Genomic DNA, 27,463 nt, shown 5'->3' with positions numbered 1-27,463 from the left:
AGGGGCAAAATGTTCAGTGTTTTTTTTTGTATCGTTTCTCTTCGTGTGTTGTGATAAGGCGTTGCGACTGACGAATGTTAATGGAGTATGAATAATAATAAGAAGAAGAACAAGAAGAAGAAGAAAAAGAAGAAGAAAGGGCAACAACAACAACAACAGCAACAACAACAACAACAACCAATTTAACCTGAGAACAAATTAATCCAATCAATCCCTCCCCCCCCCAAAAAAAAAAAAAATCCATAGAAAAGTGTGAGTAGATATTCGGGAAAGAGAAACAGATAGATAAATAGCTAGAGATAGATAGATAGAAAGATAGAAAGATGGATGGAGATATATAGAAAAAAAGAATAGAGAGAGGGAGAGAAAAATACCGATCATTATTACACGCAAGGGAGGCAGCACGCACTACTTCTTCCTCCTCCCTTCCTCTCTCTCTCTCTCTCTCTCTCTCTCTCTCTCTCTCTCTCTCTCTCTCTCTCTAAGTGTATACCACAGTCACACATTCAGGTATACATTAAAACTTCTGCTACTAAAATAGAGATGTATTAAAGATATATTTAAAAGAAATCTACAATGTATTTAAAAACTTTCATTTTGATATATCTTCATCTATATATTACACTATAAAAGATCTAAGTACGTCAAATGCGGTATGTGTAAGAACAATAATGACGTTATACGGATGATACGAGTCACATAACGAAGGAAAACGTAAATAAACGATACAATAGAATATATATATATATATATATATATATATATATATATCTATATATATATCTATATATATATATATATATATATATATATATATATATATATATACCGCGGCAGATTTTCTTTAGTCATCTATAAAACGTCGATAATAAAATCGTTCTCTATCAACAACAACACGCTATAAATCACATAACGAAGGAACATGTAAATAAATGATAAAATAGAAAATATATAACAAGGTAGATTTTCTTTAGTCACCCATAAAACGACGATACTAAAACCGTTCTCTATTAAAAACAACACGCTATAGGTCACATAATGAAGGAACATGTTGAATAAATGATAAAATAGAAAAAAATGTAACACGGTGGATTTTCTTTAGTCACCCATAAAACGTCGCCACTAAAACCGTTCTCTCTAAACAGTGACCTCTCTCCTCCTTTCAGTAGTAGACTAACACAAGATAATAATACACATAATAACAGTAATAATGACAAAAGAAAATAATGATAAAATAATGAAACTTTTATAAAACAAATGACTAGCTTTTAGCAGACACAAGAGCCCACTTTTAACACATCACAATTCTTTCCTTCCCTTGTTCTCCTTTTATTCCTTCTCTCAATCAGACATACAGATACGTTAGTCCTCGTCGGCACCCTCTTCATAGGCCCTGACAAAGCCCATGGTACCTCTGCGAATGGACTAAATTAGGTTACCGACTCTGGGCCACGATCGACAACCCGTCTCTAGGGTACACGAAGTCTTGGGTGTGAAATGTCGATGTGAAAGGGTCGCGCATGGTCGGAAAGAGGTCTAGAAACGATCGCCGGATGCTGAGTCGGTACAGTGTGAAGGGGGCCTAAGAGTCGCTGGGTTGTCGTGGCCCAGAGTCCGCACAGTGTGAATTAAGGGACTAACTCGTCCCATGTTCTCAAACGGTTCGGGGCTTACACACCCACACTTGATAAAGCTTCTGTAGAGGCTGTGTTAGTATGTCCATGGATAGCTTTGTGAACCTAGTGATAGTCTAATAAGGCTTCTACACCATGGACGTGGAAAATAGTCACGAGAACCCGACTATTCTCCCTTGTGGCCTTGGACATTAATCTTTAAACAACGAAACCGAACGAGAGGAAGACTCAGTAAGTGCACATCTAACACGAAGACAAAACACATAACACCCTCTAAAGCGCCATCAAATCCCAGGACAAAGGTACAAGACAGCATTGAACCCCATCACATTCCCAAGATAAAGACACATAAACGTATTAAACCAGAAATATTACCGAAAAAGTTGACATGTTTACACTGACCCACGGTAAGATGGCGAACGCGAGACGGAGAAAAATTCAAAATCCAAAACTGCACTCACTTTTTTCCCCTCCCCCGTTATTTCCTTGCCACAAACGATGATCCAGCGTTGATTTCGATCACTAATGAATCTATCGACGCACTTAGACACAACGTAACGAAGCGGATTAACGTAATAACAAGCGATTTAAATGAGCTAAATTTCGCGGGTCCAGTGCACACACGTGGTGATGGAAGAGGGGAGAGGGAGGGAGAGGTATGGAGGGGGAGAAGGAGGGAGGGGGTAAAAAAAAGAGAAGGGAGGGCCAGAAAAGGGAAGAAAGGGAGAGAAACACGGAATAAGGAACGAAACAGGAAGGAATGGAAGAAATAAGTGGGTAGGTAGCAAATATAAGAAGATATAAGAGATGAAACTGACACCATCTTCAATATATTAACTGTTAACGATAATATGGTAACTAGGGTATGCTTGTTTGGTTGTGAAGTTCCGCGGCCCGCCACCAGATGACTTGAGCACTCTTCATTTGCATCATGACAACTTTTACTTTCCTTTCTGGTTTTTTACTACTTACTATCTTTTAACACCCTGCTTATTTTTTTGTTCATTCTTGCCCTTTTTAGTTTACTCTCCCTCTTCTAAAAAACACGTAAACAGAAGCAAGATTGAACTAACCCACATAAATGCGATGGACGTGAACGAAATTATAAATGAAATGATGTAAATAGGAATGGTAAAACAGAGGAATAGACAATTATAAATGAAATGATGTAAATAGGAATGGTAAAACAGAGGAATAGACGAGAGGATGATTAATTAATAGTCAATGAAATGGGTTTTATATAGCATTGGAAGACGAGGAAAAGAAAGAAAGGAATAAGTACAGATAGAGAGATAATAAAGATGATAAAAAGAGTAATATAGACGACATGATAGCTAGTAAATAGAATGGGCTTTAAGAACGAGAGACGAACAAATAAAAAAAGATAGAGAGATAGATAAAGAGAGAGAGAGGTATATATGAGTAAAGAAGAAAATCAAACCTTTAATGGTAAACTGAAGAGATGTAAATATAGACGGAAGAAACGAGTAGCTACATGTGAGTGAAAGAAAACGGGAGTATTTAATGGGAGACTAAAGGTAGATGAAAGAAAAATGTATATAGATTAATGAGTGAGTAAATGAGCGAGAGGAGGAGGACCTAAGAAGCGATACAAAGGGTTACAGGTCAAAATAAGAAGAAGGTGAGGATAAGAGAGAAATAGAAGATGATTAATGAGAAAACGAAGGTATTTAATGGGGTAACGAAAGGTAAAGTTAACACAGCTGGACGGAAAATGTATATAGATGAGTGACTAAGTGAATGAGTTAGGGAGTGGATGAGAATAAGAGTAATAAAAGGAAATAAAAGGGAATATAAGAGAAAACGAAAGTATTTAATGGGAAACTAAAACTAAAGTGAGCGCTGATTAAAGGGAAATGTATATGAGTGAATGTTGTGAGTGAGTGGGTGCGAGCGTGATTACAGGTGGCCTCAGGTGGCAGTCTCCTCAGGTGCAGCCATGAAGAGCACCTGGCACACGAAGGTAATCTTGTCTGAAAAGTGGGCCAGGTGTTAACACATGATTACTTATACTACTACTACTACTACTACTATTACTACTACTATTACTACTACTGCTACTATATAAATGAAAATACTAGCAACAGTAATCGTGCAAAATTATACTACATCAGAAAAAAAATAGATATACAGTCTAAAATAAACAAAATATATGGTTAAGTAAAAGGAAAGGTAACCAAATATGACTAAGACATGCTAATAAAAAAATAATAATAAACAGAATCATAAATAGACGCATATCAGTAAAAATGAACGAAATCAAAAGCTATTGAGACTAAAAAAGAAAGCTAACGGCCAAAATAAAAAAGTTCTAACCCTCTTTCGACTACCTACTTTTACCATCAACTTCTTATTTTTTTTACCTTTTTCTTCGTTACCTTCTTCCTTTTTGCATTCCTAACCTAACCTAACCTAACCTAACCTTTCTGCATTCCTAACCTAACCTAACCTAACCTAACGTAACCTTCCTTTTTGCATTCCTAACCTAACCTAACCTAACCTAACCTAACCTTTCTGCATACCTAACCTAACCTAACCTAACCTAACGTAACCTTCCCTTTTGCATTCCTAACCAAACCTAACCTAACCTTTTTGCATTCCTAACCAAACCTAACCAAACCTAACGTAACCTTCTTCCTTTTTGCATTCCTAACCTAACCTAACCTAACCTTTCTGCATTCCTAACCTAACCTAACCTAACCTAACGTAACCTTCTTCCTTTTTGCATTCCTAACCTAACCTAACCTAACGTAACCTTCTTCCTTTTTGCATTCCTAAACTAACCTAACCTAACCTAACGTAACCTTCTTCCTTTTTGCATTCCTAACCAAACCTAACCTAACCTAACGTAACCTTCCTTTTTGCATTCCTAACCTAACCTAACGTAACCTTCTTCCTTTTTGCAATCTTCATAATTTTAACCACACCCTTCTTCTTTTCTTACTTTCTTGGCTCTTTAGTTTATTTCTCTACTAATAAAAACGTAAACAAGACCATGAGTGACTTAACCTAACCTAACCTAACCTAACCCAAGCAAGCAAAGATGCATTACCCATGGCTGTGGCGAGACACTCCGGTTTCTTCTGCCTTTTCACGAGGAGGTAGTAGACGGGGATGCCGGTGCCTAGGATGACCAGAGCCGCCAACACCTGCAAGGGCTGCTGTACCACGGGGAACACGCAGAGGCAGGCAGAGAGCACGATGTAGATGACGGGGAAGCCAATCCACACCTGTTGAAAAAGTGGAGGATGCAATTATAAGGTCCAAGTATAAAGCAAGTAAAAAGTAAGAAGGTAAGAGAGTGAAAAGTTAAGAAAAAGGTAAAATGTTGATGGTTTGAGGAGACGAAAGAGGGCCAGAAAGCAACAATAGAGAAGAAGATCAAAGAGAGAAAGGTATAAGTAAGAAAAGATAAGAAGAGAAAGAGGGAAAAATAAGAGAAAAATAAAAAGGAGCTTGGAACGGGAGAGAAAGGAGGAGGAGGAGGAGAAACATGGAAACATGGAAACATGGAAATGCAGGCAACAGAAAGCCTATTGGCTCATTACGAGGTCGCCCGCTTGGGTGATTTAATCTGCTCGATCGCCACTTGGGGCTTGGTGAGCAGATGAAAGCACCTCGATATTGAGGAGCAGATGGAAGCCCCTCGTTATTCAGTTTACTCCCGACGCAGCGAAATGACGGTCGATTCTATATTTGAAGGAGTTGATGGTATTCGCATTCACTACTTCTGAGGGAAGATTGTTCCAGTGGCGGATGACTCGGTTTGAAAAGAAACTCCTTCCAATGTCTGTGTTACATCGACTCGACTGAATGGGTAAACCGTTATTTCTAGTTTTTGAGTTGGTTTGCAGTTCAAAGAATTTGGAGTAATCGACGTTATTGAACTTTTTTAGATACTTGAAGACTTGAATCATATCCCCTCGTAGGCGTCTTTTCTCCAATGTAAAGAGATTGAGTCGCTTGAGTCGTTCCTCGTACGGTTGAGCCCTGAAGGTTGGAATCATCTTTGTGGCGCGTCGTTGAATCCTTTCCAGTAGAGCAATGTCCTTTCTGTAATTGGGAGACCAGAACTGCACTGCATACTCGAGGTGCGGTCTTACCATGGAATTATACAAGGATAGCATCACGTCTGGTGTTTTACACTCGAAGTTCCTCGCTATGAACCCGAGCATAATGTTGGCCTTGTTGTATGCTTTTTTACAGTGATTCGCGTGTTTCAGGTCACTGCTGATAGTGACTCCAAGATCCTTTTCCTCCTGCATCGCTTGCAGAGGTCTCCCATTCATGATGTATGTATGGTTACTATTTTGGGACCCAATGTGCATGACTTTGCATTTGTCAACATTAAAAGACATTTGCCATTTTTCCGACCATTCGATAATGTGACTGAGGTCTTTCTGAATGATTTCGCAGTCGGTCTTTGTGAGGGCATCTCCAACCACCTTGGTGTCATCTGCAAATTTCGATATTGTGGATTTCAGTCCTGATTCTAGGTCATTGATATATATGATAAAGAGGATGGGTCCCAGCACTGACCCTTGAGGCACTCCACTAGTGACTGGAAACCAATCGGAAGGCTGTCCGTTGAGTAGTACTCGTTGTTTTCTGTCGGTGAGCCAATCTCTTATCCACGCGATCAGATTGGCTCCGATGCCCGCCGAGTGCAGTTTCTTAAGGAGTCGCTCGTGCGGTACCTTATCGAAGGCTTTCTGAAAGTCCAGGTATATAACATCACTGGGAATGTGGGCATCCCAGTTCTTATATATACCTTGGAAGAAGTCTAATAAATTCGTTAGGCAGGAGCGCTTGTTTCTGAAGCCATGCTGGGTGTCGGAGATTATATTATTGTTTTCTAGAAACTTAACAAGTTTATCTCTAATAATCTTTTCGAGTATTTTTCCTGCCACTGATGTCAAACTTATGGGCCTGTAGTTTAATGCAACGCTTTTGTCTCCTTTTTTGAAAATCGGTGTTACGTTCGCCATCTTCCAGTCTTCCGGGACCTTGTTTAGTTGGACTGACCGGTTGAATATGTTAGTGAGTGGTTGAAGTATTTGTTGTTTAAGCTCTTTTAATAACCGCGGGGACAAACTGTCGGGTCACGTTGACTTGTTCGTGTCGAGTTTGTCCAAGTACTTTTTTACTTCTTGGTCGCATATTGTGTCAATTTCCAGCGGCGTGATCTCACTCGGCGGGTCAGGACCCTCGGGAATGGTTTCGATGTCCTCGACTGTGAATACGGATGCGAAATTACTATTGATGATTCTGGCCATCTGTTTACTGTCTTGAATTACAGATCCAGTCTCGTCTGTCAGGGGACCAATATTGGATTTTGCTTTCTTTTTCGATCTTATGTACGTGAAGAATTTCTTGGAGTTAGTTTTGATTTCGCGCGCTATTTGCTTTTCATAGTTGCGTTTGCTACTCCGAATAACGCTGCGACAAGCTCTGAGGCTGTTGTGGTACTGTGTGCTGGCTTCGGCCGTAGCATTCTCTTTCATCAAATTATAATTCCTTTTTTTTAGGTTTACTGCCCTTTTTATATCTCTGGTCATCCACGGTGGATCTACGGCCCCATTTACTCGCCTGGATTTCGTAGGCACTGTAGCCTTCTCTACTTGCAACAGCTTATCTTTGAAGACGTTCCACGCGTTGTCGATTGTATTGTCGGTGATGCCAAGTTGGTCCCAGGTCGTAGGGGGAAGCAGCGCACGGGCTAAGTTGAAATTTCCTTTTTTGTAATCTGGTATCACTGACGGATTATCTACGAGTTTGTGACATATATTGATATTAAAACGGATTAAGTGGTGATCGCACCCATTAAGTTTCTCACCAACTGTACAGTCGTGAATGAGGTCGGGGTCGCTTACTAATACCAGATCCAGCAGATTGTTTTCTCTTGTTGGTTGAGTTACAACTTGAGTGAGGAACGAATCCTCCACCATTTCTATAAGACTGTTACCCTCTTGATCTCCAGTCATCAGTCCCCAGTCAATGTTAGGGCAGTTAAAGTCCCCAATTATAATTGCTTCCTTGCTTTGTGTTACAGAGTGAATCTCTTCGTAGAGGGCAGTGTCATCGGCTGCCTGTTGTTTCGGAGGCCTGTATACGGTTGCAAGTGTTAGTTTCTTGTTATTTGCGGTTATTTCCACGTAGACAGAATCGTATTTCTCTGCGTCCTGTTTGTCTATTTTTATGGCAGGGAGTGTACTTTTTACGTAGCAGACTACTCCTCCTCCTTTCTTGTGCTTTCGACTTTTGTGGAAGCTTTCGTACCCAGGGAATGACAGTTCGGATTCTAGATGAGTAGAGTTGGCCCAAGTCTCTGTGATGGCTACCACATCTGGTTTCTCTGTTGCAATATACGCCCTAATTTCGTCCTTTTTGGGTATTAAACTACGTGCATTTGTGTACATGATAGAAATGTGGCCGTGACGAGTTGTACCAGTTCGCTTGTCGGAGGCGTCGTTAGTTACACAGTTTCTTGTGAGTCGCACTGACGCTACGGGTTGGTTGATCAAGGGCTGCCTTTGCCCCGTCCTCGCCCGCCGTTTTTTGAAAGGCTTTTCGACAAGCTTTTCACTGCCTCGTCCAGAAGCCTCCCGAGACGCGCCGATCTAACCTCATTCAAGTGTAGTCCATCGTTCCAAAACAAGTCTGGGCGCTCAAAGAAGTGATGCCAGGCATTTGTAAACGCCACGCCTTCGTCGTCACAAATTTCCTTCAGACTAGTATTGATGTTGCTCGCTTTGCTGTTGAAGCCGGCGTAAGCGCTGATTCTGGGTAGAATTCCAGAAACAATGACGTGAGGGGACTTGGTCTTGTAACGCCGAATGACCTGACGGTATTTTGATAGTAGGGCCTGAGTTTGAGTAAACTGAACGTCATTTGTCCCCGCGTGAATCAAATAAACTGTGTCTTCCTTCGCGAGTTTCGTGACAGCATCGACAGCTGAAGTAATGTCGTCCAGTTTGGCTCCCGGAATACAATAACGCCTCCGCGTCTCTGTATTCCTGCCGCAGAATTCCGTTAATTAACCTCTAACCAGCGAGTCCCCTACAAGTCTAACAGATGTTTTCAGCTTGTCTGTGCCCCGAAACTGTGTCTGATCTACGCAGACCACAGCAGGAAGAATGGTCTTGTGGCGTCTAATGGATGAGTAGTGAGGAGTGGGAGTGTGGTGGCGACTGGACGTGGAGCCGTTAGGAGGGCTGGTAGAGGAGAGGGACAAGGGGGAGCCAAGGGAAGATGAGGAAGAGGCGGAAGGGGTTGACTGCGGGGGAGTAGAGGAGGAGGATGTTGAGGATGTGGAGGAGGGGGGAGAAGAAATGTATGAGGAGGTGGCAGAGGCGGAGGAGGAGGAAGGGGCGGAAGGGGTTGACTGGGGAGGAGTAGAGGAGGAGGATGTTGAGGATGTGGAGGAGGGGAGAGAAGAAATGTATGAGGAGGCGGCAGAGGCGGAGGAGGAGGAAGAGGCGGAAGGGGTTGGCTGGGGGGGAGTAGAGGAGGAGGATGTTGAGGATGTGGCGGAGGGGGCAGAGGTGGAGGAGGAGGAAGGGGCGGAAGAGAAGAGTGAGGAAGAGGAAGGGGAGGAGGAAGAGTAGGTCGTGGTGGTGATGGTGGGATGGGTGGGGGAGGGGGCGGGGGTGATGGCGGTGCTGGTGGTGGAGGGTGAAGAAGGGGGGGTGTTGGCGGCCTGTGGTGATGAGGTGGAGGAGGGAAGGGAGGAGGCGGGGGAGGGATGAGAAATGGAGATGGCTGAGGAGCAGGAGGTATGTGATCGAGTCAAAATTTCGGAAAACGAAGAAGAAGAAAAAGAAGAAGAAGAAGAAGAAGAAGGAGGAGGAGTAGGGAGATGAGGGAATGACGTCATGGTGTCCCAGAGTAACGCATTGGAGCGTTGTAGATCCTCGTTGGTTGTTTGCAGTGGAGGAAGAGGACTAGGAGGAGGAGGAGAAAGAAAGATAGAAGGAAAAATAAATGTGTAATGAAAATGTGCTTCTTTTATAAACTTGTGGAAAGAGATGGATAAATAAAAATAGATATAGGCATAGATATAGAGAAACAGAGAAAGAGATGGATGGATGTCGCAGAATTTCACAAACGTCCATCAATCATTCCTTCTCTCCTTCCCTCCCTCCTTCTGACCACTCTCGCAATCCCTCATCAATCATATTCTCTCACCTTCCTGATTTCCTCTTGTATTCCTTTCCCTCTTCCCTTATCTCTCCTTATCTTTCCCCCTCTTTTCCATATTCCTTAAACGTATCGGTCTCCAATTACGACTATTTCCTAAGATCAGAGAGAAGATTAACTGGGTTTTCATGGGTGTTTTTTTTCCATTCAAGGTGCAGAAACCAGGTAAAACTATCACTTGCATCACGAAACAGTCCATGAAAACCCAGGAACTTCTCCGAGAGGCTTTTTAAATAGACTTAAAAGGCCAGAGAGAAGATTAATAGGGTTTTCATGGGTGTTTTTTTCCATTCAAGGTACAGAAGCCGTGTTAAACTACCCCTAGCGTCACAAAACAGTCCATGAAACACCAGCAACTTCTCCCGAGAGGCTCTTCAAGCAGGCGAACTGGGTAAATGAAATAATAGGTAAGGGAGAAAAAGGAAGGAAAAGAGGAAGGACAGGGAAGAAAAAATAGAAAAGCAAAGAGGAGGAGAAATAAGAGGGATGGAGGGAAGAGAGAGGGGAAGGAAGGAGAGGGGAATGGAGAAAAGAGAAGGAGAGAGAAAGAAAGGAATATCATATCTTATGTTTAAAAATACTTCTTACTCTACCTGCCTCTCGCCCCTCACCCCCTTCACCTGTCTTACGCACCTTAATTGGTCTCGCCAGGTCGGGTTTCTTCACTCTGAACCAGAAGAAGGAACCAATGCAGGCGACGCCCATCAGGTTACTTGTAAAGCCCATGTAGTTGATGAGGACTCGCACGTCGGAGGTCATAAACATAATCATGGACATACCAGCCTGCGGAACGGACAGGGACGGATCATTAAGCAATCATCATTACCTGTGCACATAACCTCCATCCACGCCAGCCCAGCACCCACCAATATATATGATTTAACCTTTCCCAGTATCCACTAATAAGATTTACCTTTCTCAGCATTCACCAATAAGATTTAACCGTTCCCAGTATCCACCAATATAGGATTTAACCTTTCCCAGCATCCACCAATAAGATTTAAGCCTTCCCAGCATCCACTAGTATGATTTAACCTTTCCCAGCATCCACCAATAAGATTTAAGCCTTCCCAGCATCCACTAGTATGATTTAACCTTTCCCAGCATCCACCAATAAGATTTAAGCCTTCCCAGCATCCACCAATAAGATTTAACATTTCCCAGCATCCACCAATGAGATTTAACTTTTCCCAGCATCCACCAGTAAGACAGCACCCGCCAATAAGATTTAACCGTTCCCAGCATCCACCAATAAGATTCAACCCTTTCCAGCATCCGCCAATAAGATTTAACCGTTCCCAGCATCCACCAATAAGATTTAACCGTTCCCAGCATCCACCAATAAGATTTAACCTTTCCCAGCATCCACCAGTGAGATTTAACCTTTCCTAGTATCCACCAAGAAGAAATTTAACAACAAATGAATAAGGGAGAGAAATATCAAAACCCAACCCCTCTCAGATAGCAAAACAACCCACCATGAAGACCAGGGACGTGATGGGCGTGCTGTTGTTGACGTGGACGAGGGACAGCGCGCGGGGGAGCTGGCCACGGCGCGCGCTCACGTAGAGAATACGCGAGCCGAGGAGGAGTAAGCCGTTGAGTCCCCCCATGATGGAACAGGCGACGAAAATGGGAATGGTCGAAGCCATGACGCCGAGTGCAAGGTTACCGAAGGTCTAGAGAGAGAGAAAAGGGAAGCTTGTTGAATGTATGCATAAATGAAGTTTGCCGAATGTGTGGATGTAAAGAAAAGGAAGAAAAGGGTGGAATTAGTTGATATGGGAGGGAATTGAATGATGAGTGAGGGACGTGGAAAGGGATTGAAAGAAGGAGATGGAAGAAAGAAAGGGGACGGAAAGAGATGAAAGAATGGGAGAGACGGAGAGATAAAGGAAAGGAGAGAGAGGGAGATGGAAAAAAAGAGACGGAAATAGGAGGTGAAAGAAAAGAAAGACGTAATGAAATGGAAGAAAAGAATGGAGAGAAAAGTTGAAAGAAAGGAGAAACGGAGGGAAAGTTGGAAGCTGGTCAGAGGAAGCTTAGACGACGGAGAGAAAGTCAACCTATAAGGATGCATTGGAAAGTTTAGAAAGAAGGAAGAGAGAGAGAGAGAGAGAGAGAGAGAGAGAGAGAGAGAGAGAGAGAGAGAGAGAGAGAGAGAGAGGGAAGGCAGGAGGGAGAGAGGAAAGGAGAGAAAGTAAAAGTAAAGTCACTCTGGGTTTTCCAAGTTAAGATTTCTATTTGTTTTCTTCATCATCATTATTAGTTATTATTATTACTACCACTATTATTATTATTATTATTATTATTATTATTATTATTATTATTATTGTTGTTGTTGTTGTTGTTGACGTTGTTGTTATTGTTATTGTTTTCCTGTATAAATCGGACTGCTTTCACAAATGGCAAAGAAAATGTCAAACCATGAATGTTCTGCGACCTAACCTGTAAATTCTGACTCACATACACCCACAAACACCCACACAAACACCCACACAACCCCCCCCCCCCTCCCCAACCACACACACACACACACGCGAACTTTCTCCGTCCTCAGCGTCCCCGAATTCGCCGCAAGACGCAAACACACACACACACACACACACACACACACACACACACACACACACACACACACACACACACACTCATTTATTGTGTATCTGTGTGGGCGTGTACGTGGCCTTCCTTTCTTAAAAATCTTCAGGTTTCTCAAAATAAGATATTTAGGTGTATGTTTTATATGAACAAGTTTGATTCCACACATAACGTATTTTCCACACATAGATTTCTTAATTTTAAAAACATTCATTGTTATTTTCTACTATTATTTATTTATAAAAACCTCGCACTGATGCATGGAACTCATCCTTTTCAAGTTATTAATACATTGCATAATACGCGCAGGAACAATATAAACCTTATCTCTCCACAGTTCAGGACAGTTCTTTTCAGAAATAGTATTTTATGCTCAGGACCTCAAGTTTGGAATTCTTTGCCAGTAGAAATAAAAAATCTCCTTAATAGTAATAATTTCTCTCTATTTAAAAAGTCAGTAAAAACACACTTATTTGCAATCCAAAACAATCACGGTTAAAATTATAATTTATTCCTGAAACATGAACACAAATTTACATTATTAAATCTAATCAGTGAATTGCATAGTACTATTGTCCATATTATTTTTATTATTGTTATTATTATTATTATTATTATTATTATTATTATTGTTATTATTATTATTATTATTATTATTGTTATTATTATTATTATTGTTGATGCTGTTGTAGTTGTTATTATAGTTAACATTTTAGATATAACTATTATAACTTCATCTGGTATTATAGTTAATGTTGTTATTTATTGTATATTTGTATTTAGCTTTATGGTTGGGAGCTATCTGCAACCTTTAGAAAGATATTAATAGTGCAATGAAATAAATATACAGTCTGTCGGGAAGCTTCGGCTTGAGAGGCTAGATTCGTTGCCAGAATTATAATTATATTTATATGTATATATCAATGTGTGTATATTATGGCAATAAACATTACTTACTTACTTACTTACACACACGTTTTGACTTACACGTTCACTTTCACCCTCTCGTCACCCACCTCACTTACCTCACAACCTTCACCCATGTCACCCAGCTCATCGTCCCTTTTCATTTCTTTCCTGTTTATCTTTATTCGTTGTCAAAAGTAAATTCACTTCTTTTGTCTCTCCTAATCTGGGTCACACATTTCTACTCTTCATTCCTTTCCTCCTCTCTCTCTCTCTCTCTCTCTCTCTCCAATTTCTTTTCTCTTTTATCTGTATTCACTCTCCATTCCTCTCTCTTTTTCTCCTTCTCTTCTCCGTTCTCTCTCTCACCCCACTCTCTCTCTATCTCTAATTCTCTTTTCTCAATTCTTTTATCCTTCTACCTGTCTCTACTCCTTCCCATTTCCTTAACTCATTATTCTTTTACCCTCCTCCGTCCCCTTCACTCTATTTCTCTCCCTACTAAGACCTTAATTCATCACCATATCTCTCTATATCTAACCTTCCTTCCTCAGTTATTTTCTCCTTTCCCTGCCTATACTCTCTCCCGATTCCTTGACTCATCTCTTCTAAATTCTCTCTTCCTCCTTCCCTTAGCCCTTCTATAATCTCAATTCCTCTCGCCCCAATCTTTCTTCCATCTTCCCTTACCTCTTCTATACTCTCCTTTCCTCTCTCCCCACTCTTTCTTCCTTCTTTCCTTATACCCCTTCCATACTCTCCTCCCTCCTCCCTCTTGCCCCTCTCTCTCCCTTCTTCCCTTACTTCTTAAATACTCTCCCTCCTTCACTACTCTCTGCCCCTTCCTCCCATACTCACCACAGCCACAGCAGGAGAGGACAGCATGAGTTCCTTGGGCAGCACAGCGAAGTAGGCGACATTGGTAAGGACGTAAATGATTATGACGGTGATGACGGAGATGGCGATGGCGCGGGGCATGTTCCTGAAGGTGAGGGGAAGGTGAGAGCGAGGGGGAATGATCATGAAGGGAAATGGTGATACTGTGAAGATGAGGGTTGGTGAGGGGTACATATGCGAGGAAGGATGGTGAAAAAAATATGATGAGAGGGAAAGTGAGGGGAAAGCTGGGTTAGAGAAGGTGAAGGAGAGACAATGAGTAACTGGGAATGATGGTAAAGGAAAACGGTGATGATGTGAAGGTGAAAGAAAGTGATGAGAGGGAAAGCGAGGGGAAAGCTGGGTTAGAGAGAGTGAAGGAGGGAAAGTGAGTGACGGGGAATGACGGTGAAGGAAAACGATGATGCTGTGAAGGTGAAGGTTGATGGGAGGGATAGATCGTGAATGGAATATGAAGGAGGATGAAGATGAAAGAAAGTGGTAAGTTTGGGAGGAATATGAAAGAGAATGACTGTGTGTGAAGATGATAAAATTGAAGAGGGAAAGTGAAGAAGGATGAGGAAGAATAAATGATGAGAAAGTGAAGGAAAATGAGACGAAGGTGAGGAAAGTGAGGGAAGGTGATGGTTTAAAAGGGGCAAAGAGGAAAGTTTAAGGGGAATGTTTTAAAGGTTCAGGGGGTATTTTTTTGTATGGTATCATTGTGATAGTGAGTTAGTGTGTCAGTGTTAGTGTGTTAGTGTTTGCTTGATGAATTGCTTGCTTGTCCTACTCTCTCTCTCTCTCTCTCTCTCTCTCTCTCTCTCTCTCTCTCTCTCTCTCTCTCTCTCTCTCTCTAGTGTGTGTGTGTGTGTGTGTGTGTGTGTGTGTGTGTGTGTGTGTGTGTGTGTGTGTGTGTGTGTGTGTGTGTGTGTTCACCTGAGTTTCTTACCTGGACGGATCCTTGAGTTCCTCCATGATCTCGTTGAGGCTGTCCCTATTAAATAAAGAAATAAAGAAAAATAAGTAAGTAGAATAACATATAGGAGGAAAATATATAAGGAAAAAGAAATGGATAAGTTAACGGTAAAAAGTATCTCCCGACTTTCTTCTACAGTTAAAAAAAATAAAATAAGACACACACAATCTTGTTTTTCCATTATCTTCCTTTTCATCTATTCATCTATTCATTATCATCTACTCTCCTTCTCTTTCTCATACAGTTCATTCTACTATACATCCATCTACACATCCATCCATTCACAATAACTTCAATAACCTTTTTTTCTCTACCTATAATATACTCTTCCTGATACACAAACACACACACACACACACACACACACACACACACACACACACACACCTATCCACACACTCTTTCCAACATCCACCTCTCTCCCTGCCTATCCTTTACTCATCCCTTCAGTCTCTCTCTCTCTCTCTCTCTCTCTCTCTCTCTCTCTCTCTCTCTCTCTCTCTCTCTCTCTCTCTCTCTCCTTCCCAATTTCTGAACGCCTCCAGTGTCCACCATCCCACACACACAAGCACCGGCACCTCACCATCCCTCGTAGGCATAGAACGTGTGGTAGAAGGCGAGGGCTACGAGGCTCGGGTTGGTCACGGTCCCTTCCATCGGGTCCTCGTAGTTGTCAGTGGTGCCGCGTGAGAGGTGGAAAAGCCCGACGACAATGATCATGATTAGCACCACGACCTTCAACAGGGCCAGACTGTCCTGTACCCTGGTGGCCCAACGCACCCGCCGAGTGTTGACGAAAGTGAGAGCAACTGTGGGGGAATAGAAGGTAGAGATTAGATGGTGAGGAATATGATGGGGGAGGGACGGTGATTGAAAGTGTGAAGATAGAAGATTGAAAGTGAGGGGAAAGATGGGTATAGGAGAGATAGAGAAGTGAAAGTGAATGTATAGGGAGGAAAGGGAAGAACAGGAGTGTGAGGAATATGAAAGGGGGAAGGACGGTGATTGAAAGTGAGAAGATGGAAGATAGAAAGTGAGGGGAAAGATGGGTATAGGGGAGATAGAGAATTAAGTGACCGGGTAGAAATGAAAGATAAGAATAGGATGAGGATGTGAGGATTCAATGAGGATACACACACACACACACACACACACACACACACACACACACACACACACACACTGCACATTACAGCTCATCCTAAAAAAAAACTAACCCCCCAGAAGTATACCAGTCATCTTCAAGGCTACGTTGGAAAGTTTAAAATGACTTACTATCCATATCAGACCCCATGACACACCGTTTTTCGCAAATATCTTTCTAACGAAGACTCGGATCAGCATGGTGCTGTGGCACGGATTGTTTCACACACTCCGCTAATTTTTGACGCTATTGTGCACTGGCAGATGCGGTTAATTATGGCGTTTACTCTTGACTGTGATGGCAAAACCTACGTGATCCACTTACACATTCGGACAGGTGAGGCGTGACGTATTTGTGACGTGTATCCACCAACTACCTCCACCCCTGGCTTCCCCTACTCCAACCCCTCCCTTTCCCTCCCTCCTACCCTCCTCTTTCTCCCCCACGCTCTTTCTCTCTCTCACTCTCTCTCTCTCTCTTTCTCTCTACATCTCATGTACACTGAGAGAGAGAGAGAGAGAGAGAGAGAGAGAGAGAGAGAGAGAGAGAGAGAGAGAGAGAGAGAGAGAGAGAGAGAGAGAGAGAGAGAGAGAGAGAGAAGGGTAGGAGGGAGGGAAAGGGGGGGTTGGAGTAGGGGAAGCCAGGGGTTGAGGTAGTTGGTGGATACACGTCACAAATACGTCACGCCTCACCTGTCCGAATGTGTGAGTGGCTCACGTAGGTTTTGCCATCACAGTCAAGAGTAAACTCCATAATTAACCGCATCTGGCAGTCCACAATAGCGTCAAAAATTAGCGGAGTGTGTGAAACAATCCGTGCCACAGCACCATGCTGATCCGAGTCTTCGTTTGAAAGATATTTGCGAAAAGCGGTGTGTCATGGGGTCTGATATGGATAGTAGACACAATGACGCTAATGTTAATGATAAAGAATCTGACCTACTTAAACCCATCCCAAACCATCACTTACGAATCAGCAGTATCGCAATCATCTTCACGGCAGCTTCAGGAGGTTTGGAGCCGTCGGGGAAGAAGGGCTGCGTCACGTAATTGGCGAAGGAGAGCGCGACGACGGCCCGGCTACCTGGCATACCCACCATCACGAACATCCACACGTACAGGAAGGCGGGTAGGGGTCCAAACGCCTCGTGCAGATAAGTGTAGTTCCCGCCGCTTTGAGGAATCATCGTACCTGTGGATAAAAGGTGTTCGTGTGACTCATTAAGAAACACAGGTAAGATGATTTAAGGTGTCTGTGTGTATTTAAGGGCCAGTATATTAGGAGTTACAGGTAAGGTTAGGGTTTAAACGCCAAATGCATGTAAAATTTAGCTCTGAAGAATCAATGTATCTATAACCTGTGGGAATAAAAATGGTGTTTGTGTGACTCATTAAGAAACACAGGTAAGATGATTAAAGGTGTGTGTGTGTGTGTGTGTGTGTGTGTGTGTGTGTGTGTGTGTGTGTGTGTGTGTGTGTGTGTTTAAGGGCTAGTATATTAGGAGTTACAGGAAAGGTTAAGGTTCAAACGCCTAATGCATGTAAAATTTAGCTCTGTGACTCATTAAGAAACACAGGTAAGATGATTGAAGGTGTCTGTGTGTATTTAAGGGCTAGTATATTAGGAGTTACAGGTGAGGTAAGGGTTTAAACGCTAAATGCATGTAAAATTTAGCTCTGAAGAATCATCTTATCTATAACAGGTAAGTAAAATGAGTTTGTTGGAAGTGATGACGATGGACCTAAATGAGTATGATGAGGTGAAGCTACATTAAAAAAAACTACAACATTCACTATTTTCATCGACTATACTAACTAAATTATGCAAGACGCCAGAATGGAGACATGCTCAGTGGGGATGGCTTCGTTGAGTGGGCGAGGCAACGCTCCCCCACGCATGCCCTCAGTGACTGATTAATTGTGAGCAGGTCACTGTTATTAATTCTGGATGCCCTCGCCGGCTAATTAATGCAGCAAATTTGGAAGATAAAACCCTATTGTGGATGCTTGGGCGTGATCTACTGCCTGTGTGTGTGTGTGTGTGTGTGTGTGTGTGTGTGTGTGTGTGTGTGTGTGTGTGTTTGCAGCAAGGGAGGCAGTTGAAAAAAAAAAAAAAAACGTTCTTGGTTGCCTTGTAAGACCGACGAATGGAAAAGGGAGGAGAGACGGAGGCACAAGATATCCAGTTTCTTTTATGCAACCCTTTAAATTCTCTCCACCTCCAGTATAAACATAACAACAACGTAAGCAAAGTAATTGATTCCACGAACGCATTACAAAACTCCCCCGACAAGGTAAGATTTCTGTCCCTCCTCGCCCGCTCTTTCTCAATCTTCTTATTTTACTCTCCCTCTCCCTGTCTTTCTACCTTACTGAACTGTCTTTCTCTTAGTTTTCATATCATTGCTCATCGACGAGACTCTGTTTAGGTCTATACCAATGCTTTATTTTTCCCTGATGCCCTTTCAAACTCAAAATAATAATAATAATAATAATAATAATAATAATAATAATAATAATAATAATAATAATAATAGGTAAAGAGCAGAGAGGAAAATTTTAATATAGGTAAAGGGCAGAGAGGAAAAGGATAGAGACTTCACCCCACTAACTTCGATAAAGGAACAGATGGAAAATATAGAGGCTTTGAAACACTTAGCTGGAGAAGGGTAGATGAAGAGAGGATAGAGGATTCAACCCAACCTAATTGGAGAACGGCAGAGAGAGAGAAAGGGCAGTCTTTAAAACCCCTTGACTGCGGATTTCCTACAAGAAGACTCACCGAGCTGCAGGAGTGGAAAAAAAAGTGGCTGCTACAATTCAATGAAGAAAAATGTAAAGTCATGGACCTTGGGAGGGGATATCCAGCATACCGATATCACATGGGAAACACTCCACTACCCACCACAGAGGCAGAGAAAGACCTGGGACTATATGTTATCAGGCTTTTTTTTTTTTTTTTACAACAAAGGAGACAGCTCAAGGGCACACAAAAAAGGAAACAATAATAAAAAAAGCCCGCTACTCGCTGCTCCTAAAAAAGAATCAAAAGAGGTGGCAGAAAGAGAGGTCAATTTCGGGAGGAGAGGTGTCCTGATACCCTCCTCTTGAAAGAGTTCAAGTCGTAGGCAGGAGGAAATACAGATGAAGGAAGATTGTTCCAGAGTTTACCAGCGTGAGGGATGAAAGAGTGAAGATGTTGGTTAACTCTTTCATAAGGGGTTTGGACAGTATAGGGATGAGCATGAGTAGAAAGTCGTGTGCAGCGGGGCCGCGGGAGGAGGGGAGGCATGCAGTTAGCAAGTTCATAAGAGCAGTCAGCGTGGAAATATCGATAGAAGATAGAAAGAGAGGCAACATCGCGGCGGAATTTAAGAGGTAGAAGACTATCAGTAGGAGGAGGAGAGTTGATGAAACGAAGAGCTTTAGACTCCACTCTGTCCAGAAGAGCTGTGTGAGTGGAGCCCCCCCACACGTGAGATGCATACTCCATACGAGGGCAGACATGGCTACCAGTGAAGGGATATCGAGCATACCAATACCAGATGGGAAACACTCCACTAACCACCAAAGAAGGAAAGACCTGGGACTATATGTTATCAGGCTACCAGTGAAGGGACATCCAGCATACCAATACCACATGGGAAACACTCCACTATCCACCACAGAGGCAGAGAAAGACCTGGGACTATATGTTATCAGGCTACCAGTGAAGGGATATCCAGCATACCAATACCACATGGGAAACACTCCACCATCCATCACAGAGGCAGAGAAAGACCTGGGACTATATGTTATCAGGCTACCAGTGAAGGGATATCCAAAGCTTTTGAATCAATCCTTAACCGGAAGATTCAAAAGCACCTTTCCACTTCTGACCTTCTATCTGATCGCCAGTATGGGTTCCGCAAGGGGCGTTCTACTGGTGATCTCCTAGCCTTCTTAACTGACTCTTGGTCATCCTCTCTTAGCCGTTTCGGTGAAACTTTTGCTATTGCGCTGGACATATCAAAAGCTTTTGATAGGGTCTGGCACAAATCTTTGCTTTCAAAACTACCCTCCTACGGTTTCTATCCTTCTCTCTGTACCTTTATCTCCAGTTTCCTTTCTGACCGTTCTATTTCTGCCGTGGTAGACGGTCACTGTTCTTCTCCTAAATCTATTAACAGTGGTGTCCCACAGGGTTCTGTCCTATCTCCCACTCTTTTTCTGTTGTTCATTGATGATCTTCTTTCCAAAACGAACTGTCCTATCCATTCCTACGCCGATGATTCCACTCTGCATTATTCAACTTCTTTTAATAGAAGACCCACCCTTCAGGAACTTAACGACTCAAGGCTGGAGACTGCAGAACGCTTAGCCTCAGACCTTACTATTATTTCCGATTGGGGCAAGAAGAACCTGGAGTCCTTCAACGCCTCAAAAACACAGTTTCTCCACCTATCCATTCGACACAATCTTCCAAACAACTATCCCCTATTCTTTGACAACACCCAGCTATCACCTTCCTCAACACTAAACATTATCGGTCTATCCTTAACTCAAAATCTCAACTGGAAACTTCATATCTCATCTCTTACTAAATCAGCTTCCTCGAGGCTGGGCGTTTTGTACCGTCTCCGCCAGTTCTTCTCCCCTGCACAGTTGCTGTCCATATACAGGGGCCTTGTCCGCCCTCGTATGGAGTATGCATCTCATGTGTGGGGGCTCCACCACACAGCTCTTCTGGACAGAGTGGAGGCTAAGGCTCTTCGTCTCATCAGCTCTCCTCCTCATACTGATAGTCTTCTACCTCTTAAATTCCGCCGCAATGTTGCCTCTCTTTCTATCTTCTATCGATATTTCCACGCTGACTGCTCTTCTGAACTTGCTAACTGCATGCCTCCCCCCCTTCCGCGGCCCCGCTGCACTCGACTTTCTACTCATGCTCATCCCTATACTGTCCAAACCCCTTATGCAAGAGTTAACCAGCATCTTCACTCTTTCATCCCTCACGCTGGTAAACTCTGGAACAATCTTCCTTCATCTGTATTTCCTCCTGCCTACGACTTAAACTCTTTCAAGAGGAGGGTATCAGGACACCTCTCCTCCCGAAACTGACCTATCTTTCGGCCACCTCTTTGGATTCTTTTTAGGAGCAGTGAGTAGCGGGCTTTTTTTTTTATTAATGTTTGCTTTTTGTGTGCCCTTGAACTGTCTCCTTTGCTGTAAAAAAAAAAAAAAAACAAAAAAAAAAAACACCAATACCACATGGGAAACACTCCACCATCCACCACAGAGGCAGAGATAGACCTGGGACTGTATGTTACCAGGCCACAAGTGAAAGCCAAAGCCGTGCCAATCGCAGCGGGCGGGTTAACCCACCTAATTCGCAGTAGACGAGGGCGCCGACGATGATAGCGAGGCCTGAGACGATCCATACGATAAGTGACATCCCGACTGAGCCCGTGTACTGTAGGACGGCCCCGGGCGAGATGAAGATTCCCGTGCCTATGATGTTACCCACGATGATACCCACGCAGTTGACGAGACCCAGCTCCTTCTTCATCCCCACCAGAGACCTCTTTTCACCCTCCTCTTCTTCCATTTTCTTCTTCTTCTTCTCGTTCTCCGTTAACTCCCTTTTCCCTTCTTCTAGGTTAAGGTTTTTGTCTTCTTTGGTTTGCGGGTTTTCGTTGAGGGTGTTTTTCTTTCTGTTCCTCCGTGTTGGTGTTGGTTTGATGTCCTCGTGTTTGTCTGTTTGTGTTCCCTGTATCTGATTTTCCTCTTTCTCTGCACTTACTTTTCCATTTTCCTCCCTTCCGGTATTTGTTAAACTTGCCTCCTCTCTCTTCTTTTCCCCATCTTCCTCTTTTTCCTCCTTTCCTTCACTCTCACTTTCTTCTTTATCTTCTAGTACTTTCTCCTCCTCCGCTTGACCTTCACTCTCTCCTCTGTCTCCGTGTGCTTTTTCCTCCTGTTTTTCTTTCTCCTCCTCGTCTGGTCTCGGTGTGTCGCTGTTTGTTCTGCTTTTCCTCCTCGGTCTTGTCGGTAGGATGGGACACTTGTCAGAATTACCTGCGGATGATATTCTGTCCACAGGGGTACCGGAGGTTAGACACAGCTGTTCGTCGCCTGCAGGCATAGCCTTGGTCTCACCCTCCACATGTTCCTCCTTTCCTGTACTTGTATCAGCTGTATTCCGTTCGTGTCCCTCGCTATTTTCACTCATCTCTTTCGCAATCTCATTTTCAAACGTTTCCTCCCTATTTTCGCTTGTTTCGTCAGTATTAACGTGTTTTTCAGCTTGGTTGGGACTATCAGAAGCAGAGTCGTGGTTCATGTTTTTCTCCATGGCTAGTTATTTTCAGTTCCCGGTCTAAAGCGACGAGAGAAAGTCAGTGAGTAGGAGGCAGGAGCAGTGACGAGCATGCGCACCTTCCTCCCTGACTCCCTAACGCACACTGGCGCTTGGAGGCCGCCGATGCGAGTTTACAGCTTCCTTCCGTTCTCTGGCAAGGGCAAGGTCAAGTTTGAGGTTTGGGTCCGGCATCGATTCTACCAACCCAACTTATGCTAGATCTCGTCCAAGTCTTGTTATATATTCATTAAGTGGTGTTTGGCTTTTATATAATTTTCATCTTGGTGACGGAGTTAGGTAAATGTTTTGGGTTTTCAGAGTTAGGTCGGCACATTACAAGCTTTTACCTGTCCTACTAGTATTTGTTAAGAATGATTTGGCTTTTATATTTCATCTTTGGGACGGCGTTAGTCAGCTTTTTGGGTTTTCAGAGTTAGGTCGAAACATTACAAGCTTTTACCCGTCCCAGTAGTGTCAGTTAAGAGTTAATTGGCTTTTATACTTCATCTTTGGGACGCAGTTAGTTAGCTGTGTTGGATTTTCATAGAGCTACATCGACGTATTACAAACTCAGTCGTGAAAAGTGATATATAAAAGAAGCTCGAGAAAACTATCTGGCCAGACCTTGAATTTAAACGCGTCAAGAGTGATACATCTTTCGACAGCTCAAGAGTTTTATGTTACACGTAAACACACTAATATAAGATGAAAATAATTACGAGCTTCTTTGATTGACTGGGTAACTTTTTATATGCATTTAACTCATTCCTTTACACTTACTTATCGAATTTCTCAACCTTACTTACACTCTACATCCTTCAACAGTTCAAGAGTCTTATTTCACACGTAAAGAACCTTGTATTAGAAGGTGTTTAATCGGTAATTGACTAGGTAACTTCTAATGCATTTTTCTCAAGGATACGGTTGAAGGACCTAAATGGGGGAGGTAGGAGGGGAAGGGGTGTTAGTGGGAGGGGCGTTGCGTGGTGGTGTATTGTAGAAAGGCTGTTTTACTATTGGGAGGGTGTCAAGAGGGATAGAGTGGAAGGGATGGATGGGAGCTAAGAGAAGGATGAGGTGGTGGATGCTGTGGAAGATAAGAGGGTTTTAAGAAGGAGGGATGCTGCGTGGATGGAGATGAGATGAGATGAGAAGGATGACTATAGTGAGGCCAGATTGGCGAGGTCGTTTTTGGTATCTCTTCCTCTTATAATGTTACCTACACCAAACATACGCGAGGAAGAGACAGGTGCTAGGACTATGAGGCAGAGCAGAGAGGAGGATATAACCCGCAGGAACCAACGCTAAAACGACCTCGCCAATCTGGTCTCACTGTAGGGTGGAGTAAGTTCGTGGATGTGACAAAGGAGAGTTTGGAGAACGCTGGTAAAGATCTTTGTTCCATAGTGTACGTGTGATGCTGATGATTGTAGGGATGTAAGGAGGACGCAGATAACTTAGAGGAGGATGAAAGAAATAACTGGAATAAGAGGGAGAGTAGAATAGCTCCACTTAGAAGGATACAACAGTTCTTTTATATTATCTTACGGGTGATACAAGGAAGAAGACAACGTTTAAGAAGATGAATTAAGAAGCAAGTGGAGTTAGGAAGCAATACAGACCAGAATACTATTTTTTACGTTTCTTCTGTCTTACCGAGGATGTAAGACGAGGAGAAAAAGAGAGGAAAAAAATAAGAAATAAAAAAAAAATCATTCAGAATCCAGATAATATCCAGTTTATACTTGAACGTGAGACTCCCAGATCAAGTTACCTGTTGGACATATTTTCAGGTGGACCAAGCAAAGACAACACCGTGGCCCTACACACACAGGCACAGGTAAGCACTCATCAGTTTAACGATCTCTTCATGCGCAGACATTCCAACACGTGACTGAACCCTAAAAAAATATGGTTGTAGTTGTTTTTCTGTCTCTCGTTATTCTGTGAAGCAACTGGGCGTTAAAAAGGATGACCGTAAGAACAGACGAAGGGGCAAAATGTTCAGTGTTTTTTTTTTTTATATCGTTTCTCTTCGCGTGTTGTGATAAGGCGTTGCGACTGACGAATGTTAATGGAGTATGAATAATAATAATAAGAAGAAGAACAAGAAGAAGAAGAAAAAGAAGAAGAAAGGGCAACAACAACAACAACAGCAACAACAACAACAACAACCAATTTAACCTGAGAACAAATTAATCCAATCAATCCCTCCCCCCCCAAAAAAAAAAAAATCCATAGAAAAGTGTGAGTAGATATTCGGGAAAGAGAAACAGATAGATAAATAGCTAGAGAGATAGATAGATAGAAAGATAGAAAGATGGATGGAGAGATATATAGAAAAAAAGAATAGAGAGAGGGAGAGAAAAATACCGATCATTATTACACGCAAGGGAGGCAGCACGCACTACTTCTTCCTCCTCCATAACTCTCTCTCTCTCTCTCTCTCTCTCTAAGTGTATACCACAGTCACACATTCAGGTATACATTAAAACTTCTGCTACTAAAATAGAGATGTATTAAAGATATATTTAAAAGAAATCTACAATGTATTTAAAAACTTTCATTTTGATATATCTTCATCTATATATTACACTATAAAAGATCTAAGTACGTCAAATGCGGTATGTGTAAGAACAATAATGACGTTATACGGATGATACGAGTCACATAACGAAGGAAAACGTAAATAAACGATACAATAGAATATATATATATATATATATATATATATATATATATATATATATATATATATATATATATATATATATATATATATATATATATATATATATATATATACCGCGGCAGATTTTCTTTAGTCATCTATAAAACGTCGATGATAAAATCGTTCTCTATCAACAACAACACGCTATAAGTCACATAACGAAGGAACATGTTGAATAAATGATAAAATAGAAAAAAATGTAACACGGTGGATTTTCTTTAGTCACCCATAAAACGTCGCCACTAAAACCGTTCTCTCTAAACAGTGACCCCTCTCCTCCTTTCAGTAGTAGACTAACACAAGATAATAATACACATAATAACAGTAATAATGACAAAAGAAAATAATGATAAAATAATGAAACTTTTATAAAACAAATGACTAGCTTTTAGCACACACAAGAGCCCACTTTTAACACATCACAATTCTTTCCTTCCCTTGTTCTCCTTTTATTCCTTCTCTCAATCAGACATACAGATACGTTAGTCCTCGTCGGCACCCTCTTCATAGGCCCTGACAAAGCCCATGGTACCTCTGTGAATGGACTAAATTAGGTTACCGACTCTGGGCCACGACAACCCGTCTCTAGGGTACACGAAGTCTTGGGTGTGAAATGTCGATGTGAAAGGGTCGCGCATGGTCGGAAAGAGGTCTAGAAACGACCGCCGGATGCTGAGTCGGTACAGTGTGAAGGGGGCCTAATAAAAGTCGCTGGGTTGTCGTGGCCCAGAGTCCGCACAGTGTGAATTAAGGGACTAACTCGTCCCATGTTCTCAAACGGTTCGGGGCTTACACACCCACACTTGATAAAGCTTCCGTAGAGGCTGTGTTAGTATGTCCATGGATAGCTTTGTGAGCCTAGTGATAGTCTAATAAGGCTTCTACACCATGGACGTGGAAAATAGTCACGAGAACCCGACTAATCTCCCTTGTGGCCTTGGACATTATTGTTGTGACAGCCGAAAGCGTTTGAGAATAGGAGCCGAAATCTTTAAACAACGAAACCGAACGAGAGTAAGACTCAGTAAGTGCACATCTAACACGAAGACAAAACACATAACACCCTCTAAAACGCCATCAAATCCCAGGACAAAGGTACAAGACAGCATTGAACCCCATCATATTCCCAAGATAAAGACACATAAACGTATTAAACCAGAAATATTACCGAAAAAGTTGACATGTTTACACTGACCCACGGTAAGATGGCGAACGCGAGACGGAGAAAAATTCAAAATCCAAAACTGCACTCACCTTTTTTCCCCTCCCCCGTTATTTCCTTGCCACAAACGATGATCCAGCGTTGATTTCGATCACTAATGAATCTATCGACGCACTTACAAACAACGTAACGAAGCGGATTAACGTAATAACAAGCGATTTAAATGAGCTAAATTTCGCGGGTCCAGTGCACACACGTGGTGATGGAAGAGGGGAGAGGGAGGGAGAGGTATGGAGGGGGAGAAGGAGGGAGGGGGTAAAAAAAAGAGAAGGGAGGGCCAGAAAAGGGAAGAAAGGGAGAGAAACACGGAATAAGGAACGAAACAGGAAGGAATGGAAGAAATAAGTGGGTAGGTAGCAAATATAAGAAGATATAAGAGATGAAACTGACACCATCTTCAATATATTAACTGTTAACGATAATATGGTAACTAGGGTATGCTTGTTTGGTTGTGAAGTTCCGCGGCCCGCCACCAGATGACTTGAGCACTAACCCACATAAATGCGATGGACGTGAACGAAATTATAAATGAAATGATGTAAATAGGAATGGTAAAACAGAGGAATAGACAATTATAAATGAAATGATGTAAATAGGAATGGTAAAACAGAGGAATAGACGAGAGGATGATTAATTAATAGTCAGTGAAATGGGTTTTATATAGCATTGGAAGACGAAGAAAAGAAAGAAAGGAATAAGTACAGATAGAGATAATAAAGATAATAAAAGGAGTAATATAGACGATATGATAACTAGTAAATAGAAGGGGCTTTCAGAACGAGAGACGAGCAAATAAAAAAAGATAGAAAGA

General features: G+C 42.3%; 2 protein-coding genes and 1 long non-coding RNA gene across 3 annotated transcripts in view; 1 reads left to right on the top strand and 2 right to left on the bottom strand.

The window, feature by feature from the left end:
* Positions 1 to 27,463, bottom strand: part of LOC126999491 (uncharacterized) — a 57,259-nt gene that overhangs the window by 16,754 nt on the left and 13,042 nt on the right. The window contains exons 9-15 of the mRNA XM_050862137.1: positions 17,330 to 17,551; positions 15,800 to 16,025; positions 15,190 to 15,234; positions 14,220 to 14,343; positions 11,333 to 11,533; positions 10,488 to 10,637; positions 4,708 to 4,885 (exon numbers count right to left, since the gene is read on the bottom strand). Coding sequence (XP_050718094.1) covers positions 4,708 to 4,885; positions 10,488 to 10,637; positions 11,333 to 11,533; positions 14,220 to 14,343; positions 15,190 to 15,234; positions 15,800 to 16,025; positions 17,330 to 17,551 — 1,146 coding nt within the window. The remainder of the gene's footprint in view (positions 1 to 4,707; positions 4,886 to 10,487; positions 10,638 to 11,332; positions 11,534 to 14,219; positions 14,344 to 15,189; positions 15,235 to 15,799; positions 16,026 to 17,329; positions 17,552 to 27,463) is intronic.
* The window catches only part of LOC126999496 (uncharacterized), a 48,965-nt gene that overhangs the window by 20,963 nt on the left and 539 nt on the right, over positions 1 to 27,463 (bottom strand). The window lies entirely within an intron of this gene.
* Positions 828 to 27,463, top strand: LOC126999499 (uncharacterized). The gene is made up of 2 exons (XR_007753383.1): positions 828 to 1,434; positions 25,985 to 27,463. It is a non-coding gene; the product is annotated as an uncharacterized LOC126999499 (long non-coding RNA).

Source organism: Eriocheir sinensis, chromosome 16 (assembly GCF_024679095.1).
Source record: "Eriocheir sinensis breed Jianghai 21 chromosome 16, ASM2467909v1, whole genome shotgun sequence".
Lineage (NCBI taxonomy): Eukaryota > Metazoa > Arthropoda > Malacostraca > Decapoda > Varunidae > Eriocheir > Eriocheir sinensis.
The sequence above is the reverse complement of the archived record's forward strand: the minus strand, read 5'-3'. Positions and strand labels throughout refer to the sequence as shown.